General features: G+C 36.6%; 1 protein-coding gene across 7 annotated transcripts in view; it reads right to left on the bottom strand.

Moving 5' to 3' along the window:
• ARHGEF12 (Rho guanine nucleotide exchange factor 12) overlaps positions 1 to 20,556 on the bottom strand; it is a 168,455-nt gene that overhangs the window by 61,198 nt on the left and 86,701 nt on the right. For all 7 annotated transcript variants that reach the window (XR_008702921.1, XM_055548395.1, XM_055548393.1 and 4 more), the window contains 2 exons: positions 3,012 to 3,110; positions 2,268 to 2,317 (listed from right to left, as the gene is read on the bottom strand). Coding sequence is in view for 6 of the 7 variants with exons in the window: in XM_055548393.1 (XP_055404368.1) it covers positions 2,268 to 2,317; positions 3,012 to 3,110 (149 nt within the window). In the remaining variant the exon portion in view is untranslated. The remainder of the gene's footprint in view (positions 1 to 2,267; positions 2,318 to 3,011; positions 3,111 to 20,556) is intronic.

Raw genomic sequence — 20,556 nt, 5'->3', positions numbered from 1 at the left:
AAGGTATATGTGTGTGCCTGCATGCAAAGTCACTTCAGTCATATCTGACTCTGTGTGACCCTATGGACTGCAGCCCGCCAGACTACTCTGTCCACGGAATCAAGACAACAAGACTGGAGTGGGTTGCCATGTCCTCCTCCAGGGGATCTTCCTGACCCAGGGATCAAACCCCTGTCTCTTATGTCTCCTGCATTGGCAGGCAGTATCTTTACCACTAGCACCACCAGGGAAGCCCTCTATAAGGTATACTCAGCAACAAAATGAACTTGAGCACCAAAAAAGGCCTTGATTTAAAGGACATTATAACTTATTCACCATGAAAAATGATAAAATATACTATGCAACAGATACACAAATCCTTCACAGTGAAGAACCCTTGCAAATAGAAAAGCTCTCTATGCTTTTAATTGCAAATTCATTGGTTTTCCAAAAGCATAATACATTTTTCAAAAGATGAATAACCAATATTCTACAATAATATTCAATTTACCTTTTGTTTTCTGATCATGACCTAATCTTTACAGAGAAAATTAAATTTTCAGGCAGGCTAAATGTAGAAAGTGTTCTCCAGAATTTCCACTAAGCCAGAGAAATTAAAACTGAAAATATCAAACATGGATCTACTATTAACATTATTTTTTCTGAGGCAAGTAATACTAATTTTTACAAGTTCAAATTTATCAGGGTATAAAATCGAAGCAAAAGTACATTTGTCATGCCCACCAGAGATGATCACTATTAAGCATGATGCTTAATCTTTGAGATGCTATTCTAATATACACACATCAGATAGACAAGCATACACACACATTATAACTGTCTTTTTCTGCAAATAAAAAAAATACTGTTTTATTGTATTATGGATGCCTTTCAATATAGGTACAAATAGACCTAATCTACTCTTTTTAAGAGCTGGAGATGTAATGCAATTTATTTCTCTGCTGCTGCTAAGTCGCTTCAGTTGTGTCCGACTATGCAACCCCATAGATGGCAGCCCACCAGGCTCCTCCGTCCCTGGGACTCTCCAGGCAAGAATACTGGAGTGGGTTGCCATCTTCTTCTTCAATTTATTTCTCTAGCCCTCATTTTATGCATATTTAGATTGCTTACAAGTTTTCAACGTGATAAAGCTTAAGTAAATTTTCCTATATACATATCACTTCACATTTGAACACCATTTCCTGAGATAAATTCCTAAAGCAAAACTGTTGTCAAAATTTATAAACTTTCTAAAAATATGTAACTTTTGATATATATTGACAAATTTCCATCTAAACAGGTTTTACCTAATTTATATTCACAAGTTTATAAGAGTAGCCATGGTACCATTCCCAAACTATATCAAATGTGTATTAGCAGTCTTTAAAATTCCTAACAAGCAAATATATTTTTACCTATCATTTAATTTCTACTTCTTTGCTATCAGTGAGATTGGACATATCCTCATTGATATATTATTTATTTCAATTACTCTGGGGAATTGCCTGATAAAATTCTTTGCCCATCCTTCCATTAGACTATCTATTCTTTTGTTAGTAATTTAAAAGTATTCTTTATAGTATATTATATTCTATAATATGTTTCAAATATTTATTTCCAGAAGTTCTTTGTAAATATGTTATGTCTTTTCCTGTACAATAATTTGATTTTAAGTAATCACATTAGTTAGTTGCCTAATAATTAGTGACTAATCGGGAGGCCTGGCGTGCTGCGATTCATGGGGTTGCAAAGAGTCGGACACGACTGAGCTGAACTGAACTGAATCCATACTCTACTGATCAAAACTCAAGGCGTTTCTATTGTGTTCCACAGATAGATCCATATTTATACTACAGTCACTTGCTTTGAATTAATCTACACCATCTCACCTCCCACTTACCTCTTCCCATAATACCTTTGCAAAATTTGTTTAGAAGAAATAATCATTTGGAAGTTTGACAAGGAATGGCACACCTCTCAAATTAATTAATATATTATGATGAGAATTTCTTGCTAAGAGTTTAACTTAGAGAAATAAGATCTTTACAACAGTGAGCTACTCTCCTGCCCAAGAACACACATGACTCTATTTATTCAAAACTTTTATTATGCTTTTCAGTTAAGGGTAACATTAATATTAAGATAAATGAAATAAATTTTTATAGTCAATAAATCCATCACCTATAATGTGCAGCTTTTAATAAAAATTCAAGCTAAAAAATTAAAATATGGCTAATATATGCTGCTTTATATTTCTACCATAAATTTCCTAACAGTCTTTTCCTTACCTTGATGATTCGATCACCTGTCTGTACTCCAGCCCGCATGGCTGCTCCATCTGTAATAGAAATTAATTCTTAAAATGTAATGCATTTACATTCACTGACAATCTTCTTAAAAGAGAACCATGTAACAAAACAGTGAAAAACATGGATTGTTAAGTCAGACAGACAAGGTCCAACTCCTGCTTCTGCCACTCACTAGCTGGGTGACCATGGTCAGATTTAATGTTTTTTTTTTTTTCACTCTAAGACTCAATATCCCCTGTAAAATGGAGATTAAAAAGTACCAAAGTACCTCCCTCAAATTACAGCAACTAACATAAAGAAAGTATTCAATATATGGTAATATTGCAGTAGTATAAGATATTATAGTCATTTGAGGGGAAAAGACAGATATTTTTGAGCCTACGACCATTTCTTTACTCTGTCACTACCGAAATATCTCTGGTGCCATGAAGAAAAAAAATTACACAAACTTCTATAAGTGATGATGCTTAATGTATCATGACTAAAGGGTCATGTGATTTTTCTAAAACATACAAGAACTTTTTTCTTTCCATAAGATACAAAAGGAAATCAACTGGGATAAATTCATGCCTATAACACTAAAGACAAATCTAGTACAGTAAGGCCATATGACCTATAATTATGCATTTATTTTATTCTAAGCAATAGACATTATTTAAGCTTTTCTATTCTTACTCTGTTTCTCCCAGTGACAAGACTGTTTTTTTTAAAAAAATGCCTTGCCTTCTTTGACAGACTGTACGAACACTGGATTGTCTCCACTGACCGTCAGCCCAAATCCATTGTCATCCTTCTGGATGATCACACAACGCTGAACAAGACCTGCACAAGAACCACAGGATAAAGAGAGAAGGAAAGAGAAAACAGAGGGAAAAAAAAAAGTCAATAATCATATTATTAGTAATGAACTGTATTATACCTGGAGAAACACAAGGTAGCACATGAAACCCATATAAAAAATAAAGAGCACTAACCCCACAAGCAAAACAAACACAAGAATATCACAGAGAGTCATATATATTGGTTTCTCAAAGGAAAGGTAGAGTAGAATTGCTCCTGGATTAAAAATAGCTAAGGCGAACTGGAAAAGGTAAAGTATTAGAGAGGAGACAGACGGAAGCCCATTCAAGTCTATGCAATTTATTTGTAATATAAAATTCTACCCCCACTTCGTTGTGTTTTTAAGTGCTCTAAATGGTATTTAAACCCAAGACAATCAATCGAACATTCTGAGACATTAGGCTAGCAGCAGCCCATGGTAAACTCTAGAGAAGTTCAGTATTACTCTCAAAAAAAAACATATTCAGAAAAGCAGACTATTAAAAAGAAAGGAATGCCTAGAGAGCACCTGTGGCTCTTCTGAAAAGTCTAACGGAAAGAAACACTTTGGCTTACAGAAATAATAAAAAGAAAAGACAGTAGAAAAGATAAAAGAACTTGTGAACTTAACCAGCTCTTTGATTTCTTTCATATACTTACCTGATTGCTACAGAGAATTTTGTTTTCCTTCCAGTTAAACAGCAAACAAAAATTGTCAAGGTAAGGTGAGAGAAATAAGACCACAACCAAAGGAACAGGGATAAAACAGAACCCTGATTAGTGTCCAGGGCTGTTTTTATCATAGAGCAAGATCGGGAGATCCTGAACTCCATGTTAGCCAAAGGTTTAATATATACTTCCAGCTTTACAGACTCTAAATGCTTCCCCAAAAATGAATATGTAAAAACAATATATAAAAATAACACAAGTATAATGATGATTAGCAAATAAAAACTACTTCAAAATTAAGATTTTTATACAGAGGGATGATCTTTTAAATAACTTTGGTGTACAAAACAAAGGAAGTGCTAAAGACTGCACGTTAATGAATATACATGCATATTTCTTGCTATTAATGAAATGACACAAGTATGAGCTTCCCTAGTGGCTCAGACGGTAAAGAAACTGCTTGCGATGAGGGAGACCTGGGTTCGATCCCTGGGCTGGGAAGATCCCCTGGAGGAGGGCATGGGAACCCATTCCAGTATTCTTGCCTGGAGAACCCCCTTGGACAGAGAAGCCTGGCAGGCTACAGTCCATGGGGTTGCAGAGTCGGACACAACTGAGTGACTAAGCACAGCACACATGACCCTACTACAGATGACAAACTAGAATAACTGGATCCCTATAATGGAATAGAGGAATCTTAAACCTTAATTTATTAACTTACAACAAACCATGAACCTTAAGATAAAAGTTAAAACTTTTCATAAGAACACATAGGAACAAATCTTCAAGACCTTAGGATAGGCAGAGATCTTTCAGGATGCAAAATGCACCAATCATAAAAGAAAAACCGAGCAAACTGGATTCAAAATTTTAAATATTTGCTTTCCTAAAGACAGTAATAAGAAAATGAAAAAGCAAGCCACAGACTGGGACAAAACATTTGTAACAAAACTAATACAGTTATGTAAAGTTTAAAAATAAAATAAAATTAAAAAAAAACAAAAAAAAACAAATTACTGATAAAGCACTTGTATCCAGATTCTTATTTTTTAAAAAAACAACTTTACAATCCAGTAATGGAAGACATATTTTAAAGGGACAAAAGATTTGAAGAAACACATCACACACAAAGATGCACCAGTGGCCAATAAGCATATGCAAAGGTACTCAACATCTGCTGTCTTCAGGAAAATGCAAGTTAAAACCCAATGAGACACCACTATATACTAACCAATGGCTAAAAATGAAAAGACAGATAATACTAAGTACCAGAAAGGGTGCGGAACAACTAGAACTCTCATACAATGCTGGTGAGAATGTTAGATGGTGGAAATTTCTTAAAAAGGTAAGCATATAATTACACATGCCCCAACATCTTCACTCCTATGAGGAATGAAAACTCATGTCCACATAAAGACTGGTAAAAAAAAATGTTCTCAGCAATTTTCCTCATTAAGAGCGAAAAACCAGCAACAACTCAGTTCCGTTGCTCAGTCGTGTCCGACTCTTTGCGATCCCATAAACCTCAGCACCCCAGGCCTCCCTGTCCATCTCCAACTCCCACAGTCTACCCAAACCCATGTCCATTGAGTCGGTGATGCCATCCAACCATCTCATCCTCTGTCATCCCCTTCTCCTCCTGCCCTCAATCTTTCCCAGCATCAGGGTCTTTTCAAATGAGTCAGCTCTTCGCATCAGTTGGCCAAAGTATTGGAGTTTCAGCTTCAACATCAGTCCTTCTAATGAACACCCAGGACTGATCTCCTTTAGGATGGACTGGTTGAATCTCCCTGTAGTCCAAGGGACTCTCAAGAGTTTTCTCCAACACCACAGTTCAAAAGCATCAATTCTTCGGTGCTCAGCTTTCTTTATAATCCAACGCACATCCATACATGACCACTGGAAAAACCATAGCCTTGACTAGATGGACCTTTGTTGACAAAGTAATGTCTTCTTTTCAATATGCTGTCTAGGCTGGTCATAACTTTCCTTCCAAGGAGTAAGTGTCTTTTAATTTCATGGCTATAATCACCATCTGCAGTGATTTTGAAGCCCCAAAAAATAAAGTTTGACACTGTTTCCATCGTTTCCCCATCTATCTCCCATGAAGTGATGGGACCAGATGCCATGATTTTACTTTTCTAAATTGAGCTTCAAGCCAACTTTTTCATTCTCCTCTTTCACTTTCATCAAGAGGCTCTTTAATTCTTCTTCACTTTCTGCCATAACGGTAGTGTCATCGGCATATTGGAGTTTATTGATATTTCTCCCAGTAATCTTGATTCCAGCTTGTGCTTCCTCCAGCCCAGCGTTTCTCATGATGTGCTCTGCATATAAGTTAAATAAGCAGGGTGACAATATACAGCCTTGACGTACTCCTTTTCCTATTTGGAACAGTCTGTTGTTCCATGTCCAGATCTAACTGTTGCCTCCCGACCTGCATATAGGTTTCTCAAGCTGCAGGTCAGGTGGTCTGGTATTCTCATTTCTTTCAAAATTTTCCAGTTTATTGTGATCCACACAATCAAAGGCTTTGGCATAGTCAATAAAGCAGAAATAGGTATTTTTCTGGAACTCTCTTGCTTTTTCGATGATCCATCGGATGTTGGCAATTTGATCTCTGGTTCCTCTGCCTTTTCTAAAACCAGCTTGAACATCTGGAAGTTCACGGTTCACATCGTGCTGAAGCCTGGCTTGGAGAATTTTGAGCATTACTTTACTAGCGTGTGAGATGAGTGCAATTGTGCGGTAGTTTGAGCATTCTTTGGCATTGCCTTTCTTTTGGATGGGAATGAAAACTGACCTTTTCCAGTCCTGTGGCCACTGCTGAGTTTTCCAAATTTGCTGGTATATCAAATGCAGCACTTTCACAGCATCATCTTTCAGGATTTGGAATAGCTCAACTGGAATTCCATCACCTCCACTAGCTTTGTTCATAGTGATGCTTCCTAAGGCGCACTTGACTTCACATTCCAGGATGTCTGGCTCTAGGTAAGTGATCATACCATTTTGGTTATCTGGGTCATGAAGATCTTTTTTGTACAGTTCTGTTTTCTTGCCACCTCTTCTTAATATCTTCTGCTTCTGTTAGGTCCATACCATTTCTGTCCTTTATTGAGCCCATCTTTGCTTGAAATGTTCTCTTGGTATCTCTAATTTTCTTGAAGAGATCTCTAGTCTTTCCCATTCTATTGTTTTCCTCTATTTCTTTGCACTGATTGCTGAGGAAGTCTTTCTTATCTCTCCTTGCTATTCTTTGGAACTCTGCATTCAAATGGGTATATCTTTCCTTTTTCTCCTTTGCTTTTTGCTTCTCTTCTGCACAGCTATTTGTAAGGCCTCCCCAGACAGCCATTTTGCTTTTTTGCATTTCTTTTCCACGGGGATGGTCTTGATTTCTGTTCTCCTGTACAATGTCATGAATCTCATTCCACAGTTCATCCATAGTTCATTAGGCACTCTGTCCATCAGCTCTAGTCCCTTAAATCTATTTCACTTCCACTTCACTATCCACTATTCTACTTCACTATCACTTCCACTGCTAGTCATAAGGGATTTCATTTAGGTCATACCTGAATGGGTCTAGTGGTTTTCCCCACTTTCTTCAATCTAAGTCTGAATTTGGCAATAAGGAGTTCATGATCTGAGCCATAGTCAGCTCCTGGTCTTGTTTTTGCTGACTATATAGAGCTTCTCCATCTTTGGCTGCAAAGAATATAATCAGTCTGATTTCGGTGTTGACCATCTGGTGATGTCCATGTATAGAGTCTTCTCTTGTGTTGTTGGAAGAGGGTGTTTGCTATGACCAGTGTGTTCTCTTGGCAGAACTCTATTAGCCTTTGCCCTGCTTCATTCCATATTCCAAGGCCAAATTTGCCTGTTACTCCAGGTGTTTCTTGACTTCCTACTTTTGCATTCCAGTCCCCTATACTGAAAAGGACATCTTTTTGGGGTGTTAGTTCTAGAAGGTCTTGTAGATCTTCATAGAACTGTTCAACTTCAGCTTCTCCAGCATTACTGGTTGGGGCATAGACTTGGAATACCGTGATACTGAATGGTTTGCCTTGGAAACGAACAGAGATCATTCTGTCATTTTTGAGATTGCATCCAAGTACTGGATTTTGGACTCTTTTGTTGACTATGATGGCTACTCCATTTCTTCCAAGGGATTCTTGCCCACAGTAATAGATATAATGGTCATCTGAATTAAATTCACCCATTCCAGTCATCTTAGTTTGCTGATTCCTAGAATATTGATGTTCACTCTTGCCATCTCCTGTTTGACCACTTCCAATTTGCCTTGATTCATGGACCTAACATTCTAGATTCCTATGCAATACTGCTCTTTACAGCATCAGACCTGGCTTCTATCACCAGTCACATCCACAACTGGGCATTGTTTTTCCTTTGGCTCCATCCCTTCATTCTTTCTGGAGTTATTTCTCCACTGATCTCCAGTAGCATACTGGGCACCTACTGACCTGGGGAGTTCCTCTTTCAGTATCCTATCATTTTGCCTTTTCATACTGTTCATGGGGTTCTCAAGGCATGAATACTGAAGTGGTTTGCCATTCCCTTCTCCAGCAGACCACATTCTGCCAACTGTCCATTAACAGACAAATAGATTTTTTTAAAAAATAGTCATATATCCATTATAATAGAATACTACTTAGCAAGAAAAAAAAAGTAAGGAACTAGTCACACATGCAACAAATATGGATCACAAAAACATCACATTAAGCAAAAGAAGGAAGATACAAAAGACTATAAATATTACATGATTCCAATGTAGAACAAGCCAAAAAGTCAACTATAGTAACAAAAAGCAGATTAGTGGTTGCCTAGGGACACGACAGATGGAGAGGTAAGAATGACTGCAATGAGATATATGAAACAACTTTTTGGGTTGATGGAAATGTTGTGTATCTTAATTAAGGTAATGGTTGTATGAATATGTATCTGTCAAGACTTACTGAATTGTATACTTAATATGAGTGCATCATATTTTATGTAAATTGGATCTCAAAAAAGTTAACTTTCAACTTTAAAAAAATGAGACCTCAATTCTAGAGTCTACCAAGTACTAAACAGTATTTGAATTAAAAAATTCACCACTGTTCTAAAATACAAAACCGTAATGTGGGCAGAGGAAAGATAACCCATCAGGATTTAACCATTTTTGTTTAATGTTGCTTCCTTCAAGTAATTAGGAAAAATTCTAAATAGAATGAGTATGAATGCATAAAATCATGGAAAAAGACATGTTTTATTATAATTTCTAGTACAGAATACAATAAATATAAGTATCAGAGAATGATGTTATACAGGAAGTTTTAACAATGCAAACCCAGCTTTAGAAACATAAAACATGTGATGAGCTTCTTTACAGTCATTTGAAATATCAAAATAAATTAGATATTTTGAATTTTTGAATATCAGAAGTCAAGACAGCTGCAACATTGAATATGTATTTTTTCATGCTGTAACTGTCCCCCCCAGTTATCTCATCTCACTTCCAAAGGGCTGAAAATCAGTGAGTTAGAGGATTCTAATATTGATGTTCGCTTGCTAAGCTACTGATCTTCTTAAGCAGACTCTTTTAGGTTCCTGTAGAAAATCGAGTGCTTGTACACAATGAGAGGAGTAATGAAGGTTAAGAGTTTGCCATATTTGTGTATTTCATTTGAATAAAATGAACCTAAAGTCTCTAGCTTAATGTCTGACAAATACTAAGGGCTAATAAATGTGAGTTATTACTTTATTATGATTAGGGGTGAGTTGCCCTTGGATTTTCCTGCTCAGAAATATATTATTTATCTATGCCATCAATTAAAAATCATTTAATAATACTTTTGTGTCAGCAAACTCATATCATTAATGTAAATAATCCTTAGTAGAGTCAATCCTCATTTATGTCTTTGTCTGAATTTTGTTTTAATAGACCAGCAAATTACTTTGAGATTGGTTAGGGAATATGGACATTTTACAGAGCTTCTTGTAATAACTTTAGAAGATGAGAGACGGCAAGAAGGCCTCAAGAAACAAATCATCTTCTCTTATAAAATTTTTCCTAAATATCAAGACTGGGTTAGGTGTCCCATTCTAACTACCACTGCACCCTCTGCTTACTCTCAGAGCATCTTTACCAGTCACAAGTGATTTGTGTTTATCCTCTTATTAGATTACACACTTTTTAAGAATTCAGGGGCACTACCTTGTTTATGAACTTATCTCAGGACCTGGTAAATGTTCTGGAATAAAAGGAAATTTTTAAATTGCTAATGAATTAATAGGAGTCTAGCTGCTGCTGCTGCTAAGTCACTTCAGTTGTGTCCAACTCTGTGCAACCCTATGGACAGCAGCCCACCAGGCTCCTCTGTCCACAGGATTCTCTAGGCAAGAATACTGGAGTGGGTTGCCATTTCCTTCTCCAACAGGAGTCTAGAGATGGATGGAAACTTAGAGAGGGAGGTGATCAGAGATTAAAAAAAAAAAAAAAAATACCAACACAGTTAATTTTAGCAAATATGCTTAGGGTCCTAACAGACTGCTAAGTATTGAAAAAATATATTAGGGTTACTTCCGAATACTATTGTATTCTCCAATTCAAATTTGTTCCGTTGTGATAACTTTCCCCTTTGATTCTACATTAAAAGGAAAAGATAAAGAGCAAAGAAGAAAAAGCAATGTGCACATCATATCCATCTCTTTCTTCTCCTTAACACCATTATACTGTCCACTTACTATTATTTTAAGTCCATCTACCAGTCTGAGAGTCTGACATACTTGAACATCTAAGAATTACTAGGCCACCAATACAAAAAGAAAACACATACATAGCCCATTCAGGATCCATGGAATTCAAATTATTAAAATGTTCTACTTATCATAGACCAGAATGTGCTTTAACCCACCACAGAGGATAAATTCCACTAAGTACTAAACAGTATTTGAATTCACCATCACCACTCTTACAAAATAGGAAGCCATAGTACTGACATCACCAGTACTAACTAGTCATATTTTTGAAATGTCCTTGTTGACAAAAAGCATTTACTTTTTTGGGCAAATTTGTATTAAGCATCTACTAGTTATTTAACACTGTAATCTGTAGGTGTTATGAGCAATACAAAACTACTAGGAGTCTTTGCTCTCAAAGAACTTAAAATCTTGGTGGGGAAGGGTAATAAAGAAACAGATAGGGCCCATAGACGGCAGCCCACCAGGCTCCCCCATCCCTGGGATTCTCCAGGCAAGAACACTGGAGTGGGTTGCCATTTCCTTCTCCAATGCATGAAAGGGAAAAGTGAAAGTGAAATCGCTCAGTCATGTCCGACTCTTAGCGACCCCATGGACTGCAGCCTACCAGGCTCCCCAACCCATGGGATTTTCCAGGCAAGAGTACTAGAGTGGGGTGCCATCTCCTTCTCCAAGAATATGATAAAATAACAGGCCCAATATGTTATTAAAGAAGGACGAGATTTTAAAAATGGACTCCTAATTACAGAATGTCTATTTCCAAATTTTATTAACTAAAAAAAAAAAAAAAAAACCTTTGACCATGTTAACTTTTTCTGGTTCTTACAATACATATTGTCCATGGTTTGTTTGCTGTTTGCTGGTTTATTTTTCTAATCCCCTTATTCTCTGCTAAAAGATTATTAATTATAATCACCATACAAATGTGTTTATCTCTGAATACAAGTTTTTATAAGGTCACAAAATGACTTTAACATGAACTGTAACCAAGGACTTTGTATGAAGACAGGCAGAGTGTTCAACGAGTAAGGTAACGATAATCTAAATTTGAGATTTAGTCACAGGAATATTTCTTTACTCTCACTGTCTTTAGTGACATATGAAGATTTTTTTTCCCCACAACTGTTTATAACTGCAAATGGAGCACTGGTATCAAGTGCACATCTCTATTATCATACTTACAAAAAAGGATTTCTTCTGTACCAGACTGTGAACTTCTAGAAGCAGGTACAGTCTCCTATTACCTGCTCAATGAATATTTACTAATTTGAATTTATTTTATAAATATATCATACTCAAGTCACTTTTCAAGAAAAAGTAAAATTATATCCCTGAAAACTATGCGAAGTGAGGAAATACTTCTATACAGACACTAACCTTCTGCCCTAAGTTCTAACTAACTTGGTTCTCTATCTACCCTAAAATAACTCTAGTTACAAATAAGTTTTTATTTCTGGTCTTTTAAGGAATATGGTATTTCACCTGGAAGCTGATAATAAATGTCAAGCTTCATGTTATTAGTGAAGTAAAAGTAGACAGTCTATCAAATTTATCTAAATATTATCCTTTCCTAATATTTTTCCCTTTATAAACAAAGGACATGTTTTCCTGTTAAAATATTATGGTTTTTTTCCAATGCTTTTTTACTGAAGTACAATTAATTTATAAATTCTGTTAATTTCAGGCATACAGCATAGTTAAACAGTGTTTTTGCAGATTATATTCCATTACAGGTTATTACAAGATACTCAGTATACTTCCCTATGCTATACAGTATATCCTTGTTTATCTATTTTATATACAGTAGTTTGTATCTATTAATCCCATATCTCAAATCTGTACTTCCTCCCTTCCCTCTTTCCTTTGGTAACCAAAAGTTTGTTTTCTGTATCTGTGATTCTGTTTTGTATATACATTCATTTGTATTGTTTTTAGATTCCACATATAAGTTATATCATATAGTCTTTGTCCTTCTCTGTCTGACTTATTTCACTATGCATAATGCTCTCTAGGTCTATCCATGTGGCTACAAATGGCATTATTCACTTTTCATGGCTGAGTAATATTCCTTGATGTGTGTTATGAGATCCCTCTCTGTATACATACATAAGATATTCTTTTTTAAAAACTGAAGTATAGTTGATGGCTCAGTGGTAAAGAACCCACCTGACAATGCAGGTTCCTTGGGTGGGGAAGATTGCCTGGAGAAGGAAATGGCAACTGACTCCAGTATTCTTGCCTGAGAAACCCTATGGACAGGGCCTGGTGGGCTACAGGGGGTCCCAGGGGCTCCATGGGGGTCCCAAAGAGTCAGACATGGCTTAGCAACTGAGCACGAGCATGATTTATAAAAGTTGGTTCACAATATTGTGTTAGTTTCAGGTGTACAACTAAGTGATTCAGTTATATACATATTTATTCTTCATATTATTTTCCATTATAGGTTATTACAACATATTGAATGTAGTTCCTGTATTGCTGCATCTTCTTAATCCAATCATTTGTTGGCAAGCACTTGAGCTGGTTCCACATCTTGGCTATTATAAATAGTGCTGCTATGAACACTGTGGAGCATTGTCTTTTCCAATTTGCATTTCTGTTTTTCCAGCTATATACCCAGGAGTGGAACTGCTGAATCATATGGTAGTTCTATTTTTAGTTTTTTAAGGAACTCAAACTGTCTTCCACAGTGCCTGTACCAATTTACATTTCCTCCAATGGTGTACAAGGGTTCCCTTTTCTCCACAGCTTCTCTAACATCTGTTATTTGTAGACTTTTTAATGGTCGTCATTCTGACAGGTATGAGGTAACACCTCACTGTGGCTTTGATTAGCATTTCTTCATGACCAGCAGTGATGAGCACCGTTTCACATGCCTGTTAGCCATCTACATATTTTCTTTGAAAAATGGCTATTCAAGTCATCTGCACATTTTTTGACTGGACTGTTTTTTCCTTGATATTAAATTGTAATGAGTCCTTTGTATATTTTGGATATTAACCCCTTGTTGTCACATCATTTGCAAATTTTTTTTCCCATTCCACAGCTTGTCTTTTTGTTTTGTTGATGTTTTCCTTTGCTGTGCAAAAGCTTTTGAGTTTATTTAGGTCTCATTTGTTTATTTCTGCTCTTATTTCTTTTGCCTTAGGAGACTTATCCAAGAAAATTTTGCTACAATTTATGTCAAAGAGTATTCAAGCTCTCTTCTAGCAATTTTATGGTTTTGGGTCTTACATTTAGGTCTTTAAACCATTTTGAGTTTATTTTTGTATATGGTATGAAGGAATGTTATAGTTTCATTGTTTTACATATGGTCATCCAGCTTTCCCAGCATCACTTGAAGAGATTATCTTTTCTCCATTGTTTATCTTGCCCACTTTGTTATAGATTGACTGTAGATGTGTAGATTTATTTCTGGGCTCTCTATTCTGTGCCATTGATCTATGCATTTGTTTTTGTGCCAATACCATGCTGTCCTGACTACTATAGCTTTGGAGTATAGTTTGAAGTTTGAGAGGATTATACCTCCAGTTTGTTCTTTTGTCTCAGAATTGGTTTGGCAATTTGAGGTCATTGGTAATTTCATATAAACTTCAGGATTATTTGTTCTAGTTCTGCAGAAAATGTCTTGTGTATTCTGATTGCACTTAAATCTGTAGATTGCTTTGAGTAATATGGCTATTTTAATAATATTAATTCTTTCAATCTAAGAGTCTGGAATATCTTTCTACTTCTTTGAATCATCTTCAATTTTCTTCATCACTGTTTTACAGTTTTTTAGAATATAGGTCTTTCACTTCCTTGTTTAGGTTTATTCCTAGTTATTTTACTATTTTGATGTGATCTTAAATGGAACTGTCTTTTTTACTTTCTCTGACATTTCATTATTAGTGTATAGTAGAAATGCAACAGATTTCAGTATATTAATCTTGTATCCTGCAATCTTCCTCAATTTGCTGATTGGTTCTAGCAGTATTTTAGTGCAGAATTTAGGGTTCTCTATATAAAGTATCATGTCATATGCAAAGAGTGACAGTTTCACCTCTTCCCTACAATTTTGTATATCTTTTCTTTTTAAAAAAATTTTTTGTCAGACTGCAGTGGCTGGGACTTCCAAAAGCATGTTAAACAGAAGCAGTGAGAGTGAGCATCCTTGCCTTGATTTTGAATTTAGCAGGAAGGCTTTCAATTTCTCACCATTGAGTACTGTGTGTTTCTCTTAAGTGGCCTTTACTATGTTGAGACATATTCCCACTATACTCACTTTAATAGGAGTTTTTATCATGAATGGATCTTGATTTTGGCAAATGCTTTTTCTGCATCTATTGAGATGATTATGTGATTTTTGTCTCTCCTTTTGTTATTGTGGTGCATCACATGGATTTGTGTACACTGAACCATTCTTGTGACCTTAGAATAAATACACCTTGATCATAATATAGGATCAGTTTGTGTATTAAGCTTTAATTTGTTAATATTTTGTATTCACATTCATTTATTTTGCATCTATATTAATCAAAGATGTTGGCCTGTCATTTTTTATAGTGTCTATGGTTTTTGTATCAGGGTAATGAAGGAGATGGGAATACCAGACCACCTGACCTACCTCTTAAGAAACCTGTATGCAGGTCAGGAAGCAACAGTAGAACTGGACATGGAACAACAGACTGGTTCTAAATAGGAAAAGGAGTACGACAAGGCTGTATATTGTCACCCTGCTTATCTAACTTATATGCAGAGTACATCATGAGAAACACTGGGCTGGAAGAACACAAGCTCGAATCAAGATTGCCGGGAGAAATATCAATAACCTCAGATATGCAGATGACACCACCTTATGGCAGAAAGTGAAGAAGAACTAAAGAGCCTCTTGATGAAAGTTAAAGAGGAGAGTGAAAAAGTTGGCTTAAAGCTCAACATTCAGAAAACTAAGATCATGGCATCCGGTCCCATCACTTCATGGAAAACAGATGGGGAAACAGTGGAAACAGTGGCTCACTTCATTTTTCAGGGCTTCAAAATCACTGCAGATGGTGACTGCAGCCATGAAATTAAAAGACACTTACTCTTTGGAAGGAAAGTTATGACCAACCTAGACAGCATATTAAAAAGCAGAGATATTATTTTGTCACCAAAGGTCCATCTAGTCAAGGCTATGGTTTTTCCAGTAGTCATGTATGCATGTGAGAGTTGGACTATAAAGAAAGCTGAGAGCTGAAGAATTGATGCTTTTGAACTGTGGTGTTCGAGAAGACTCTTGAGTCCCTTGGACTGTAAGGAGATCTAACCAGTCCATACTAAAGGAGAAGAGTCCTGGGTGTTCATTGGAAGGACTGATGTTGAAGCTGAAACTCCAATACTTTGGCCACCTGATGCGAAGAGCTGACTCATTTGAAAAGACCCTGATGCTGGGAAAGATTGAGGGTAGGTGGAGAAGGGGATGACAGAGGATGAGATGGTTGGATGGCATCAGTGACTCAATGGACATGGGTTTGGGTAGGCTCTGGGAGTTGGTGATGGACAGGGAGGCCTGGCGTGCTGTGGTTCATGGGGTCACAAAGAGTTGGACACGACTGAGCGACTGAACTGAACTGAACTGAATGATGACTTCATAGTGTGCATCTGGGAGTGTCCCCTTCTCAAGGAATCGCTTAAGAAGGATAAGTATAAGTTCTTTAAATGTTTGGTAGGATTGCCCTGCGAAGCCATCTGGTCTTGGACTTCTGTTTGCTGGGAGTATTTATTTTTTAAATTAAAGACTCAATTTCACTTCTAGTGATTGATCTGTTCAAATTTTCTGTTTCTTCTTGACTCAGTCCTGGGGACATAGGCTGTATGTCCCCAGAAACTTGTTTATTTCTTCTAGACTGTCCAATTTGTTGACACGTTGTTCATAATATGACATATTGTTCATGATAGTCTCTTAAAATTTTTGGTATTTCTGAGGTATAAGATGCTATTTCTCCTTTCATTTCTTTGTTTTTTCTGTTGTATGGTATTTTTAAAGAACTGTAATCGATTTACAGTGTAAATTACTTCTGTACAGCAAAGGGACTCAGTTATACATATACATATACTGTTTTTCATATTCTTTTCCATTACGGTTTATCACAGGGTATTGAATATAGTTCCCTGTGTAACAAACTAGGACCTTGTTATTTATCCATTCTATATATACCAGGTTGTATTGGCTAATTCTAAACTCCCAATCTATCCCTTTCCCTCCTCCCTCCCTCCTCCTTCTTCTCAACAACCAGTCTATTCTCTGTATCTGTGATTCTGTTTCTGTTTCAGAGATAGGTTAATTAGTATCATGTTTCAAATTACACATATAAGTGATATCATATGGTATTTGTCTTTCTGACTTACTTCACTTTGTATGATAATCTCTAGTTACAGCCACATTGCTGCAAATGTGGCATTCTTATTTTTCTACTGCTGCCTTTAGACTTCTCTTTTTACCTTTAACTACATTTTACCATTTTAATTATGATATGTCTTGTTTATAGGTCTGTTAGAGTTCATCCTGTTTAGGACCCACAGTACTTCCTGTATCTGGGTATCTTTTTCCTTCTATAGGTTGAAAATTTTTCAGTCATAATTTCTTCAAATATATGTTTGATGCCCCCCCTCCCCCCCGCCTTTCTGGAACCCTTATGAACATTGGCACATTTTATGTTATCCCAAAGTTCTCTTACTGTTTTTTTTTTTTTTCCCTTTGTCTTTCTGTCTGCCGTTTTATTGGGTGATTTCCATTATTCTACCTTCTGGATCACTTTATGCATTTTTCTATGTCATTTAGTCTTCTCATCTCTTCTAAAGTGCTTTTTTATTTTGGAATTATCTACTTTTAGAACTGAATTATCTACTTTTTTAGTTGAAGGATATTTGCTTTACAGAATTTTGTGGTTTTCTGTCATTCATTCATTAACAAGAATCAGCCGCAGGTACACCCATGTCCCCTCCCTCGAAACTCCCTCCCTCTACCACCCTTCTAGATTGTCACAGAGCTCCTGTTTGAGTTCCCCGAGTCATACAGCAAATTCCCACTGGCTATCTATTTTACATATGGTATTGTAAATTTCCATGTTACTCTCTCCATACATCTCACCCTCTCCTTCCTCCCCCCTCCCTGTGTCCATAAGTCTGTTCTCTATTCTGTTGTTTCTCCATCGCTGCCCTGAAAGTAAATTCATCAGTACTATCTTTTTAGATTCCATATATATGCAATCGGTATACGATATCTATATTTCTCTTTCTGACGTACTTCACTCCCTGTAATAGATTCTAGGTTCATCTACCTCATTAGAACTGACTCAAATGCATTTTTTATGGCTGAGTAGTATTCCATTGTGTGTATATATACCACAGCTACTTTATCCATTCATCTGTTGATGGACATCTAGGTTGCTTCCATGTCCTAGCTATTGTTAATAGTGCTGCAATGAACACTGGGGTACAAATGTCTTTTTCAATTTTGATTTCCTCAGGGTATATGTCTAGGGATGGGATTGCTGGGTCATATGGTGGTTTTACTCCTAGCTTTTTAAGGAATCTCCATACCGTCTTCCAGGGTGGCTGTATCAGTTTACATTCCCACCAGCAAAGCAAGAGGGTTCCCTTTTCTCCAACACCCTCTCAAGCATTTATTATTTGATGATGCCATTCTGACTGGTGTGAGGTGATACCTCATTGTGGTTTTGATTGCATTTCTCTAATAATGAGTGATGCCAAGCATAATTTCACATGACTGTTAGCTATCTGTATGTCTTCTTTGGAGAAATGTCTTTTTAGGTCCTTTTCCCATTTTTTGACTGGGCTGTTTGTTTTTCTGGTTTTGAGTTGTATGAACTGCTTGTATATTTTGGAAATTAATTATTTCTCAGTTTTATTTGCTATTATTTTCTCTCATTCTGAGGGCTGTCTTTTCACCCTGTTTGTAGTTTCTTTTGCTGTGCAAAAGCTTTTAATTAGGTCAAACTCATTTATTTTGTTTTTATTTCCATTACTCTAGGAGGTGCATCACAGAAGATCTTGCTTTAAGTCATCGAGTGTTCTGCCAATGTTTTCCTCTAAAGAGTTTTATAGATTTTGGTCTTACATTTAGGTCTTTAATCCATTTTGAGTTTATCCTCGTGTATGGTGTTAGGAAGTGTTCTAATTTCACTCTTTAACATGTAGTTATGGCAGAAAGTGAAGAAGAACTAAAGAGCCTCTTGATGAAAGTGAAAGAAGAGAGTGAAAAAGTTGGCTTAAAGCTCAACATTCAGCAAACTAAGATCATGGCATCCGGTCCCATCACTTCATGGGAAATAGATGGGGAAACAGTGGAAATAGTGGCTCACTTCATTTTTCAGGGCTCCAAAATCACTGCAGATGGTGACTGCAGCCATGAAATTAAAAGACACTTACTCCTTGGAAGGAAAGTTATGACCAACCTAGACAGCATATTAAAAAGCAGAGACATTACTTTGTCAACAAAGGTCCGTCTAGTCAAGGCTATGGTTTTTCCAGTAGTCATGTATGGATGTGAGAGTTGGACTGTGAAGAAAGTTGAGCGCTGAAGAATTGATGCTTTTGAACTGTGATGCTGGAGAAGACTCTTGAGAGTCTCTTGGACTGCAAGGAGATCCAACCAGTCCATTCTAAAGGAGATCAGTCCTGGGTGTTCACTGGAAGAACTGATGCTGAAGCTGAAACGCCAATACTTTGGCCACCTGATGTGAAGAGCTGACTCATTTGAAAAGACCCTGATGCTGGGAAAGATTGAAGGCAGGAGGAGAAGGGGACAACAGAGGATGAGATGGTTGGATGGCATCACCGCCTCAATGGACATGAGTTTGGGTAAACTCCGAGTTAGTGATGGACAGGGAGGCCTGGGGTGCTGCCGTTGATGGGGCAAAGAGTTAGACACGACTGAACGACTGAACTGAACTGAACTGTCCAGTTTTCCCAGCACTACCTATTGAAGAGGCTATCTTTGCCCCACTGTATATTCTTGCCTCCTTTGTTAAAAATAAGGTACCCATAGGTGCATGGGTTTAACTCTCTATCTTGTTCCACTGGTCTATGTTTCTGCTTTTGTTCCAGTACCATACTGTCTTGATGACTGTAGCTTTGTAGTATAGTCTGAAGTCAGGAAGGTTGATTCCTCCAGCTCCATTCTTCTTTCTCAAGACTGCTTTGGCTATTCAGGGTCTTTTGTGTTTCCATATGAATTGTGAAACTTTTTATTCAAATTCTGTGAAAAATGCCACTGGTAGTTTGATAGGGATTGCATTCAATTTGTAGATTGCATCAGGTAGTACAGTCATTTTCACAATATTGATTCTTCCTACCCAGGAACATGGAATATCTCTCTATCTGTTAGCATCGTCTTTGATTCCTTTCATCAGTGTCTTATAATTTTCCATGTACAGGTCTTTTGTCTCCTTAGGTAGGTTTATTCCTAGATATTTTATTCTTTTTGTTGCAATGGTGAATGGGATTGATTCCTCAATTTCTCTTTCTGATTTTTCATTGTTAGTATATAGGAATGCAAGTGATTTCTGTGTACTCACCTTGTATCCTGTGATTTTGCTGAATTCAATGATTAGCTCTAGTAATTTTCTGATAGTTTCTTTAGGGTTTTCTATATATAGTATCATGTCATCTGCAAATAGTGAAAGTTTTACTTATTTACAATCTGGAACACATTTGAATCAGTTCTAATGAGGTGGATGAAACTGGAGCCTATTATACAGAGTGAAGTAAGCCAGAAAGAAAAACACCAATACAGTATACTAACGCATATATACGGAATTTAGAAAGATGGCAAAAATAACCCTGTGTAACTTCTTTTTAATTTCTAATTCTGTTGATCTGACTTTCCTCCCTTTTTTTCTTGATGTGTCTGCTAATGGTTTGTCAATTTTATTTATCTTCTCAAAGAACCAGGTTTTAGTTTTATTAATCTTTGGTAACATTTCATTTCTTTTTCATTTATTTCTGCTCTGATATTTAGGATTTCTTTCCTTCTGCT

The sequence above is a fragment of the Bubalus kerabau genome, chromosome 15 (assembly GCF_029407905.1).
Source record: "Bubalus kerabau isolate K-KA32 ecotype Philippines breed swamp buffalo chromosome 15, PCC_UOA_SB_1v2, whole genome shotgun sequence".
In the NCBI taxonomy this organism is placed as follows: Eukaryota; Metazoa; Chordata; class Mammalia; order Artiodactyla; family Bovidae; genus Bubalus; species Bubalus kerabau.
Note: the sequence above shows the minus strand (reverse complement) of the source record. Positions and strands in the feature narration are given on the sequence as shown.